Source organism: Lissotriton helveticus, chromosome 2_1, assembly GCF_964261635.1.
Source record: "Lissotriton helveticus chromosome 2_1, aLisHel1.1, whole genome shotgun sequence".
In the NCBI taxonomy this organism is placed as follows: domain Eukaryota; kingdom Metazoa; phylum Chordata; class Amphibia; order Caudata; family Salamandridae; genus Lissotriton; species Lissotriton helveticus.
Window position 1 is genome coordinate 945,987,739 of NC_136059.1, and position 12,123 is coordinate 945,999,861.

Here is a 12,123-nt window from a genome sequence, read left to right on the forward strand (position 1 = left end):
TGTCATCAAACATCTCGTATCCCCCTTGGCAACACGGCTTTATTCCCGGAAGGGGCACTACAGATCATACCCGGAGAGCCATTACCCTTTTTGATATCATGGGCACCACAGGGGGCGAGATGGCGATGATTCTCCTCGATGCCGAAAAGGCTTTCGATAGAGTATCATGGCAGTTTCTATGGAACATCTTGGAACGAAAGAATTTTGGAAACAACTTCATTAGAGCTATTAAAGCCATATATGTCAACCCTAGGGCAAAAATCTCTATAGGCGGCGCTGAGTCAGAGCTTATTGAGGTACAAAGAGGTACAAGGCAGGGGTGCCCATGCTCCCCGATATTATTTGCCTTATACATAGATCCCCTCATTAAAAAACTCTTTTTGACACCCTCAATCCAACCAGTTAAAGTAGGCTCATATTTCACCAAAGTCATGGCATACGCGGATGACGTTGCCGTTATAACCACTAACCCTACTGATGCAATTCGGGAAATTGAATTAGTTACTCAGGCTTTTGGCATTTATTCAGGTTATTCTTTAAATAGAGATAAAACTATGGTCTTAGCTACTGAAAAAATTCAATATGAAAGCTCTCTTAAAGTTAAAGAGGCTACATACTTAGGAGTATGCCTCTCTACTGAGGTGGATAAAATCAATTATCTGAACTACACCCCCCTCATTGATAAAATTAAAAAAGATCTTAAAAGAATAGACAACTTACATTTATCTATAATTGGAAGGGCAAATTATATAAAAATGAATATTTTCCCACGGGTTCTATACCTCTTCAGAGCAATCCCCTTGTTAGCGGAAGCTCACTTTATTAAGACCATCAATTCTACCATCTCTAAATTCATATGGAATTATGGCAAGATAAGAAGATCCCTCCGCTTAATGTCGCTACCGCAGGATAGAGGAGGATTAGCTATTCCTAATTTAGAACTATATTTATGGGCAACATTAATACAATCAATGGATCCCCTCCTTACTGATAAAAAACTATTACCTCATTGCCCCCAGATTTATACATTCCTTCGATTTATGAACTTAGCCTTGGTGATAAGTACAAGGGGCTATTTTTAAGGCAGGTAGAGCCTTCGTATTATAAAAAAATTAAATTGAAGACAATTTTGGATGCATGGGCTGTGTGGAAAGCTATCTCTAAATACCTATCTATCCCTACTTTTACAAAATATACCCCTTTGTGGCATAGTAAGATTATCTCCTCCTCTCTTAATGATACTACCTCACAGAGGTGGAAACGTCTAGGTATCAGTACAGTTGGTGATATTCTAGGACATAATTCTCCCATATCTTTTGAATCTTTCCAAGAAAAATACTCCATCCCCACTTATGACTTTCTCAAATATTTTCAAATAATGTTGAGTATTCGCAATGCTATACCAATAATAGTGTTAGATAACTTGCCACTGTTTGAAATTATAGGTAAGAAAACTACAAGAATAGGGGCCCTCTATCAGATACTGATGGATAAAACCCCTGACGATCTTGAACGAACTGAACAATCCTGGGCGTTAAAATTAGCAAACCCTAATGTCGATATCGACCTCTCAATTGCCCTTTCGGCAAAATACTTTATAGCTTCCAACTTAAAAGCACAATACTATAGAGTTATATACAATCTATACTACACACCGGCAAAATTATTTGCTTGGGGTCTTCGGGCCGACGATAACTGCCCAAGATGCAAACAACCACTTGCAAATCTACTACATATGTTCTCAGAATGCTCTGAACTGATAAGGTTAAAGACCATGATATTGGAGTTTTGGGCCCAGGTCTTTGGACATCAGATAAGAGACTCACTAACTCTATATATATATATATATATATATATATATATATATATATATATATATATTAGGCCACGACGACTCACTGGGCCATAATAGTGAGGAACAAGCTGTAGTTTTTCTGGGGTATGCCGTCTTTCGTATCATCTTGGCAGCTCGCTGGAAAGACCCGGAACCCTCAACTTTTAGTATGTGGCTAAGCCGATTCCTCTCAATCTATAAACAAGAAATTGCTATATATGCTACTAGAGGTAGAAAATTAAGAGCAATAGGAGCACAGATCTGGGACCCCATATCTAGATGGTATATAAACGAGAGGCGCTATTAAGATTCTGCCAATGATTAATAAATTCGATTCGTAGATTCTAGATTTCTATCTTTTATTCTCTTTTCCTCAGCCTATTGTAACCTTGTCATTTGATACAGTATTTGTTTTTTTTACATTATTTTTCGTTAATTAATTTACGAAATCAATTGCTATACTTTTATTCTGTTTTTCTCCTGAATTTGTATTTTGTCTGAATTTGCCAAATAAATAAAAAAAAAAAAAAGACAAGACTTTGAGTTTCAAACTATCTGCAAAAAACACATACTTAAGGAAAATGGTCACCAAATTGATGTGTATCGACATTAACCTGCAAATAGATTCTGGGTGGCACACCTCATTCTAGAAATACAGAAAGGTGAGAATCCAGGGTTGTAGGAATCCTTGTCCAGGGAGTAGGAGAACCACTGCTCTCCAATTATTAGGGCTTTATTTCTCGGCTGGGGTTATGGGGACCCCATTTCTCTGTGTCCCTCTCACCACCGCCATGCCTCTACTAGGATCTTCCAGCAGTGTGACCTTGTAGCCACTTTATCCTGCCGTAATCACGATACACAGACATTAAACAGTCATATCCATACATTCTCATGCCAGTTTTGAAAAAGGAGAGGAAAATGACAACCATTTGCTCCCATGAGATTAAGCCTTCATTTGGAGCTGTGTTCTGGAAGGATCACAGGAGTGACTGAGGGAAAACTTAAACTGTTTTAGTTTTCTTTGGGTACTTGCCTCTGTAAGATCGTTCCCAAATACCTTAGTTGTTGGGGCGTTCTGCTGCCTTGGTGAAGTAAATGTCTGACCATTACTAAGGTGGGAAAGTATCAGCAGGGAGTATGTCAATAACCAGAAACCTTCGAGTTCATAGATGATGATCTCCTTTACTTCTTAGCAGGCCCGGTTCTAGCGGGTGGGCCGGGTGGGCCCGGCCCACCCAAACATGAGCCTGGCCCACCCAAACAGGAGCCTTGGCCCTCGCAGTGAGGGCTTGAAGGCAGGCGTGCAAGGCCATTGACCTCAAAGGGTGTCTGTGTGTGTGCGCCCGGGCTGAGACAGCTTTCCGCGGCGCACACACACACAATTTTTGAGATTATCGCAGCCGCCCGAGTACTTCACAGGTCTTTAAGACCATTTACATTTGAACTGAGGCTTTGTTTATTTTAACACCCCTTCAAAAGGCGACAAATCCTTTCTTTGACATGGGCAACCTTTGCCTCTTGTTCTGCTGTGTGGATATTTCCTTTTCTCTGCAGCAGAGGAGAAAAGAAGTTTGTTTATTCCTATTCACCTTTCCTGACCCCTGCAGCTGATTATCACATCAGGCTGCCTGTGACATAAAGTTTGACTAATGGAGTAGGTAAGAGAATGTGTTACTATTTGGTTTTCTTTTAAAAATCTGCACAGTCCCAGCACCACACATACTTCATGTGTGCTTCATTTAAACAGTTTTTATCATTATCATGGCTGATGCAGGATGCCCAGATAACACTGGTCATTAATGATCCTGCTGGAGAGCAATCATGTGTCTGTTAGTTTTTAAATGCAGATGAACTGTATTTTATGTGGAAGCTCAGTGGATTACTGCCTCTGTCACAGAGATCCTTGTGTTACTTGCAGTTCAGAAGTTACAATCCTAACATAGGACAGTGACCAATGAATTGTCACTAAAGAGCTGCATACAAACATGAATGGTATAGTTAGAACTTCGCTTTTTTGTTTTGTGATATAGTTAGAACTTTCTCAGTCTTTCGTTATTCTAATGTTACTAAACTGAGTATGTTTGGGCAGATATACATTTTTATCAGTAAAGCTGACCCCCATGGAATACTTTTTAAATCCTAAGGTTGTGTTTCCCCAGACCAAACCCTTTTAAGATATCCTGCCCACCAGTATGAATGACATATGATTCCTACACCTTGTAATACTCATTGGCTAATGTGACATTCCCTGTAGACTGATTTACATACTTGTATGATTCATTGTCTCTGTTTAATGTGTGCGTGGTGTAAAGTACTGACACACACTACACTGATATTAGTAGCGCTATACAATAAGTGAAATGCATATGAGAGAGTGGCTACGTAGAGATGAGGGCACTGGAGGAGGGTGGCAGTGAGGGAATCTGAGGAGGAGGTCCACGGGGGGCTACGGAGAGATGAGGGACGCTGGTAGAGGGTGGCAGTGAGGGATTCCGAGTAGGAGGTAGTGGGAGGAGCTATGGAGCGATGAGGGGCACTGTTGGAGGGTGGCAGTGAGGGAATCCAAAGAGGAGGTCATAAGGGGGAGGGGCTATGGGGAGATGAGGGGCACTTGTGGCATGTGGCGTGGCAGTGAAGGAATCCTAGGATGAGGTCAATAGTGGGGGGCATGGAGGGATGAGGAGCACTGTTGGAGGGTGGCAGTGAGGAAATCTGAGGAAGAGGTCATGGGGTGGAGGGGGAAGCTAGGGCGAGATGAGGGGCACTGGTGGAGGGTGGTAGTGAGGGAGTCTGGGGAGGAGGTCATGAGGGGGAGGGGCTACAGAGAGATGAGGGGCACCTGTGGAGGGTGGTAGTGAAGGAATGCGAGGAAAAGGTCATGGGATGGATGGAGGGGGAGCTAGGGAGAGATGAGGGGCGCTGTTGGAGGGTGGTAGTGAGGGAATCTGAGGAGGAGGTCATGAGGGGGAGGGGCTACAGAGAGATGAGGGGTACTGGTGGAGGGTGGCAGTGAGGGAATCCAAAGAGGAGGTCATAAGGGGGAGGGGCTATGGGGAGATGAGGGGCACTTGTGGCATGTGGCGTGGCAGTGAAGGAATCCTGAGGAGGAGATCATGAAGGGGAGGGGCTACAGAGAGATGAGGAACACTGGTGGAGGGTGGCATTGAGGGATTACGAGGAGGAGGTCATAAGGGGGAGGGGTTATGGGGAGATGAGGGGCACTTGTGGCGTGGCAGTGAGGAAATCCGAGGAGGAGGTCAATAGGGGGGCCATGGAGGGATGAGGGGCACTGTTGGAAGGTGGTAGTAAAGGTATTTACGGAGAAAGAGGTCCGTGGTGGGGCGCCAAAAAAGACTTTCGCATCAGCGCTGAAGCTGGCCCTGTCATGGCCTTTCTGTTTTTATTTATTTAATGAGCAGGTGGGGTCATAAGGGCTACTGTGGAACATATTTTAAAGTGTGTGCTAATTATATTTACTGCTATAGTCAATGTTTTAAGTTTGAAGGTGATTTTAATAATGTTTTTACGGGGAAAAATTAAAGTGGAGCCCAATGGTGCCCGATATGGGGCTGGGGCCCAAGGTCAGCTGTGAGATAAGGTGCATTGGGGAGGAGTGGGTATAATCAAGCCTATAAGGGAGTGCGTTGCAGAGTCCAGGGTCAGGTGGAAGTAGGTATGAAGAGGGATTCTCCCTGAAGGCTCCTACAGAGGAAGCCGGTGAAGTGTCACTTGCCTGATACTCCCACCTCAGACACCTCCTCTTCCCATCAAAGGAACATTACATGGAAAAAACACTTTTGAGAGTGATAATATATGGAAAGAGATTTGGAAAAGAGTGCGTTTTACTGGGCAGTGTAAGATTAAGAAGAGATAAAGGAGGGCCCTGAAGCAGGTCTGCCTAGACATATATGCGACAAATCGAGCCTGCAGTGGCCCACCCAAATGCACCCTTGGCCCACCCAAATAAAAATTCCTGGAGCCGGGCCTGCTTCTTAGCAAACAGCCTAGAAAAATATTACACAAACATGTAATACTGTTTATTGCCCTGAAGAGTCGTATGCATGGCATATCTTAGTTTTCAAACTTATGCCAATAGACAACCCCTTGAAATCAGCACCATATTAGTCAAACAGATCGTATTATAAGTAAGCTAACCAATCTAAGCAGCTGTTGCACACCTATGTATATACATAAGTCTCTAGGTTTAATGGATACACTAGCACTGATGTTTAATGCTCTTATTGTGGGGCTGTTTTGTGGGTTTTATTAGTCAAAAGCTTTAATCCTCATAAGGTGGTCACTGGGTTAGTATTCCTGCTGCTCAGCATGGCATGTTGTGTGTAAGACAGGATATCGCTGTGGATGTTGTAGAGCTACTAACGTAACCTACAGGTCACAATTTTAAATCCGAACAAAACCGCTCGCAGGTTTGCATCCATGGTCCACTGCAAATCTACGAATGTAATCTTTAAAGATTTAATTTGAATCTTTGTGGTTGTAACCCAATCTTTCATTCAATATCGTTTGAATTGCATGATGTGTCAGTGGGTACTAGTATAATTACACACATCAATCTACAGTACACACGATATATTACATTTTACCAAAAATCGTGAAGCACGCACCCAGAGTCTGTTTGTACCATGGTAATGCAAAACTTGTTTTATCTGGTGATTAAGTTGGTCCTCTGAGTTTACAACTTGCTCGAGGCCAGAAGACACTTTGGACAAAAAGAGAAAAATTTTAAAGCTTGTTCTTGCATACGGAGTCAGACATCCTTGAGGTGGGGCGGCGGCTAGGGAGGGGTCAGCCTGCAGTCCCTCTTCGTACAACACCTCAGAACAGAGTCTGTGGGTGCTGCAGAGACATGCAACACTTGGTGCCCATTGCAACGAAATCGATCAGCAGTACAGATGGGGAACAGAGCTAGTTGCGACTGAAGAGCTCCAGTGTGGCCGGTGGTTTTCTATTTTACACAAAGCAGCAGTGACATCTAAGACCTGCGTTCTGGCAATTTTTTTTTTGGTAATCGTAACCAGTACAACTCCAATATTGCACTAATTTGATAAGCAGGAGCCCAGCACACACCGTGCAGACTCGAGAGACAGGCTTGTAGTAAACCATACAAAAGAAATGTCCAGATTACCTACAAGCAGTCTTCATAACAAAGATATGTTATCTCATGACCCCCACCCCATCTCCCTCACATGTTTACGTGGGTGGTATTTCGTGAAGGTATAATAGGTTATGAGAACGGTCGGCTGAGCTTGGACCACCTCCCTGGGTGAACATAGTTTGCCGGTAAGGATTGGTCATCACCTCAGAACATCTTGAGAATGCACACACATGCTATATTTTTTTATTTTTTTATTTATTTATGCATTTTTTTGTAGCGCGGACTTTACCCGAAGGCGTCAGAGCGCTTCACAATAGGAACAGAAATGAAACATAATGAGAAACATTACACAAGAACAGATTACAAAAGCATACGTTACGTCACATAAGGTAATAGTGACAATTGTGGGCAAACAAAATACATGAGGTAGTAAAAATTGTGAGCAACCAAAAATACATGAGGTAGTAACACGTGCACAAGAGGAAAAAGTGACAAGTGTGCAGTTACAAGAGAAAACAAAGTATAATTTGAGGTATAATACTGCAATAGGTGCTAGACACTCAGGCACAAAAACAAGCGTTACGTAGGCAAAGGTGGCACTTGTGCAAGTATCAACGGTAAAAACATGTGAGAGGTAGCAAGGGCAAAGTGGTGTGTGCACGTTACAAAAGGGCACCAAACACATGAGTGCCACCACTGGCATGACTGCTAGGGGCGTGCTACACACATGCGTCCAGAAGTTGGACCCTGGGTCTGCAGTCTGTTCTATATTTATGCTGCATCTGCCTGTTGGTACTCTGTTCCTCGTGTGCTTGCATCCTGCCTCTGCCTGCTCCAGCTGCGCTGTGTTTTTGCTGGGACCCCGCCCCGTCTGCAGGGTCTGCTCTGTGTGTGCTGTAGTCCCGCCCCCGGTGCGTCATGCCCTTCTGTATCTGGCGCCCCTTCCCTCCGCCAGCGCTCGCGCTGTGTGCGGCTGCCCTCTGCGGTCAGCGGATTGGCCGGCTCTACCTTCACCCCCCGGGCTGCGGCGCGGGATGAATGGAGGTGCCTCTTGCCTCCTCGCTATTGGCTTGCAGGGAACAGCGCTGAATATCATTGGCTGCGCGAGAGGGGGCGAGCCCCGGCCTCAGGAATGTACTACGGCTCGCCCGGCATGTCCTCGTGCCTCAGCGGCCGCACACAGACAAGGCCGCGCGACCTCGCGAGCCACGATAGTACCTTGTGAGCGGCCCTGTCAGTATGCGGGGCAGGACGGCAGGGCCTCCCCGCTGCAACTCGGCTCCTCGGGCGGGTTCTGTTAACAATGTAAATACACACGGATGCCTGGTGTGCAATCTCAATACCGTGCTGTTTCATGCTTATCTTTGGGCATCGCATCTGTCTCATCTGCCACATTCTGCTGGGATTGTTCTCAAAACAGACGTCTGTGCTGAATGTTTTTATAACTTATGTTAACATTTAATGTGCAACTAACTCTTTGGTATGGCGCTTGGATTATAAAAATTAAAACTATCATCTCCGTTTAAAAAGGTTGCGGAGAAATATCTAATAACTTGTAATTTAAGGGTATGCTTATGGATGGCAAAGTGTGCGTAGCGAAGGTACCCGGGCCATGGGACTCTGGTGTTTAGTTAGCAGTACAAGAGCACAAAACATAGATCATCATAGAACTTTGCTGTGTGTGTGTGATAGGCCGCACCTTTCTTCAAGATGACCTTTCAGGTCACAATGTTTTCCAGTGCGAGCAGCAGAGCAAGAGGCAAAGAGCTATATTGCCACGGTTATTAACACTTTTAATAGTGCGAGCTATTAAAAAAAAAAAAAAGTTTGACAGCAGCTAGTAGTGTGTTCAGAAGCTCAAATACACGCTCGAGTAAGCTCGTTTAAGTGTGGGTCATCTCATTGTATTGTTGTACACACTTGCTGCTTCCTTCTTCAGCGACTTAAGAAAGCACCCTAACGTAGAATCCACTGTAATCAATGTCCCGTGTAGCGTTCATTGCAAATCGCGTAGAGGTGCTAAACATTCAAACCAGAGTGAAGGACAAGAGTAAATCTGATGTGAAGTTCCGAGAAAGTAGCATGACCACCACACACCTCAATAAAAGAAAATCTCATAAATATGGTTCTTAAAGTAACTTTCTCCTTAGCTTTGCAGTGCTTTATTTTCGTCGACATGTGCTTTCCCTTCCATGCTGTGGGACTGATAGAAAAACAGAGCGGCGGGCCGCGCGCCCCCTCGCCTGCCCCCGCACCCTGTCATTATGCGAGCCTGGGAATGGGAGCCGGACCTCCCAGCCTCTGCCGTCGCCTGGGGCCAGGGTGCCTCCCGCGACCGGCCGGGGGAGGAGGGAGAGGGGAGGCCGCTTCTCTCGGCGCAGGCCCGCGCCCCCTCCGCCTCCCTGCGGGCGGGTGTGGGTTTAAAGGGCTGGAGGCCCGGGAGGGGGCTCCCCCGCAGCCGCAGAGGCTCGCACAGCGCGGGCGGCCTGGGTGGTCCTGCGCTCCGCCGAGCTGTTGCTAAGCAGCTAATAATAGTCGTGTTTGCTGAGTAATTTCGGGCCCGGCCAATGGCTGAGGCGGAGCAGGGGCATCTGACAGGCCCGGGGCGGGCCCGAGCCGAGCCCGCCTTCCGCCGGCTCCTCCTCCACCCCCTTCCCCGGCCGAGGCAGAGAAGGCTTCCCCCGCTGCCCTCGGTTGCATCCCCTGCTCCTTGCACCGCGCGGAGGCTGCGGCAGGCAGACTGCTCCCGGAGACCCCCGCGCAGGCCATGCACCCCGGCCCCCCTCGGAGCCCGCACCCGGCCTCCACCCGCAGCAGCAGGAGCAACCCACCGAGGAGGCGCCGCTGAGACCCCCGGAGCACCGTCCTTTGTGCGCCCGCACTCCCCAGCTGGACGCGCCCCGGGGGCAGGAGAGGCTGGAGCGGCCCCCGCGCCCCCTCCCCGCCGCCGCCTCTGGATGTGGGACGCGGCGGAGCCCCCCGGAGCCTCGCGAAATGTGGCAATGGGAGGCGCGCAGCCCGCCCCGCCGCCGGCAGCAGCCGCCGCAGCATGAGGACCAGCAGCGCCAGCCCAGCCACCGCCGCCAGCCCAGCCGCCCGCCCGCCGCCCAGGCTCTGAAGCGCAGTCCCGCGCCCCCACTATGGTGCTTCTTCCCGAGCGGGAGAGCAGCGGGGCCGCCGCACCGCCTCCTGGGCTGAGCAGCCGCCGGAGGAACCGGGGCGGCCGCCGGAGAGGAGCCGCTGCCGCCGCCCGGCCGCCCCTGGACCCGGAGTACCTGCAGCGGCCGAGCTACTGCGACGCGGCGTTCGCCCTGGAGCAGATCTCCAAGGTGCGTCCTGGGTGCCCCGGAGAGGGTGCTGTCCTCGTATCCTCGGTCCCCGCCGCGGGTGGTCCACCCCGCCCCTCCTCCCCTGCCTCCCGGGTGGTCCGCGGCTTGCGGTCAGGATGTGGTGTGAGCCCTCGGGCTATGCGCAATCTGTGTTGTGGCGCCGGGATCAGCCTGGAGGCTCTCCAGACCCCTGCAGGCACGACCAGCCAGACACCCTGCCACTGCCTCCTGGCTGGATTTACTCCACCCCCACCACGTGGACCTGCCTATTTACTACAGAGTTCCGCGGGCTAGGCCGACCCGCTCTCCCACACACAGCCTTGCATTTAGTGCTAAAAGCAGCCTGCCCCTGCTGTGGCATCCGCCGACCCCCGTTGTGGAGAGCAGTGGGAAGTGTTTGAATGTGTTACGGACGCAGGCTTATTTTGGGTGGGAAAGTAATCCCCAGTCTGTTTTCCCATGTGTATATTCACTCTGTCTTGACAGCGAGCTCCACCAGATGCCGCGTGTTTTTTTTCTTACCCCTGTCTGCCCCCCTAGCCTTGTGTACGTCTCACTGCACCAGCCCCGTTGGCATTGTCCTGCACTCTTAATGTCAATCCGCACCCTCAGTTTATTGATAATGATTGTTTTCACCTGCCCCCTCTCGATTCTCCCTCCCCACCTCAATGTCCCCCTTTTGTGCGAGGCAGCCCTTCTCGTCCTCACCAGCCTTGTCTGTCTCCCCCTCTCCAGGGCAAAGCTTCGGGCCGGAAAGCGCCCCTCTGGCTGCGAGCAAAGTTCCAGGGACTGCTCTTCCGACTGGGCTGCTACATTCAGAGGAACTGCGGCAAATTCCTGGCGGTGGGTCTGCTCATCTTTGGCGCTTTCGCCGTCGGATTACGGGCCGCCAACCTGGAGACCAACGTGGAGGAGCTCTGGGTGGAAGGTAAGATGTGACCCCTGTTATTTTCTAGACTTTCTCCTCCCCGGCATGGCCGCGCTCCCCTCTACACTCAGCAGGCAGCTGCAGTGGGCTCCGGGCCTACAAAGGACCTCCACGCGCTCGGAGGGGGTTGATTGGCAGCTGTGGTTTGGGGTGCTCGGGGCTCCCTTTCTATGCTTGTTTTGCTCTGGGACGCCATCTTGTCAGAGCCTGCACTGCCCCCAGCAGCCAGAACCGCTCTCTGCAGCCAGCCATCCTGCCTGTGTGTGGTCCTGTTTTTTTGGACGTCTTTCAACTTTCAGAGCGAAGGGAAAAACATTTGTCTCAAGGTAAAAAAAAAAAAAGCGAAGCAGTCAGACGCATGTTTTCTAAGTAGATTAATGTTTCATTTTCTAGCGAGGGGGATTTACTGGTAACATGCCCTTTTTTGTACGTGTATGTTTGCCATCCTTGTTTAGTGAGGATTTTGTTTCAATAAACCTGTAACTTTCTGTTCTTTGATTTCTTAACTCTCATTCATGGTATTCCCGATGTGATAACCATGTAGATGTTCACTCAGTTTGCGATAGCTTGGTAGTTGTTACTGCTGTTTTTTTTTAAAATTTTAAACCGAGTGTAGTTGATGTATTGCTTTGTTTACATAGAACAGTCTCTTATGGTGTTGTCGGGGAACATGCTTTAAATCTTGATTATACTTGTGAGCAGTGAAGGCCTAACGTTGTCCCCTCTTCTGGAGCTGTGTGGTACTATATCTACGCTTGTTTGTGGTGCGCATTACAAAATAGGCGCTCCGTAACCATTTTACACGGTTGTTTACTAATGACAATATGTGCAAAACTTGCAATGAGGTTGCCTAAAGTCAGTATTCCCTACACAATAAATCTAGGGGGTGTCCAGCATACGGAAACGTTATATAATT

The 12,123-nt window shown here is 48.3% G+C and overlaps 1 protein-coding gene across 2 annotated transcripts in view; it reads left to right on the forward strand.

Moving 5' to 3' along the window:
* PTCH1 (patched 1) overlaps window positions 1-12,123 on the forward strand; it is a 102,774-nt gene that overhangs the window by 25,764 nt on the left and 64,887 nt on the right. The window contains exons 1-2 of one of the 2 annotated variants that reach the window (XM_078675693.1): window positions 9,611-10,279; window positions 11,015-11,207. In XM_078675693.1, coding sequence (XP_078531819.1) covers window positions 10,091-10,279; window positions 11,015-11,207 — 382 coding nt within the window. In that variant the 5' untranslated portion in view covers window positions 9,611-10,090. Of the gene's footprint in view, window positions 1-9,610; window positions 10,280-11,014; window positions 11,208-12,123 lie in introns of those variants that run through there. The other variant, XM_078675694.1, reaches the window with a different exon arrangement.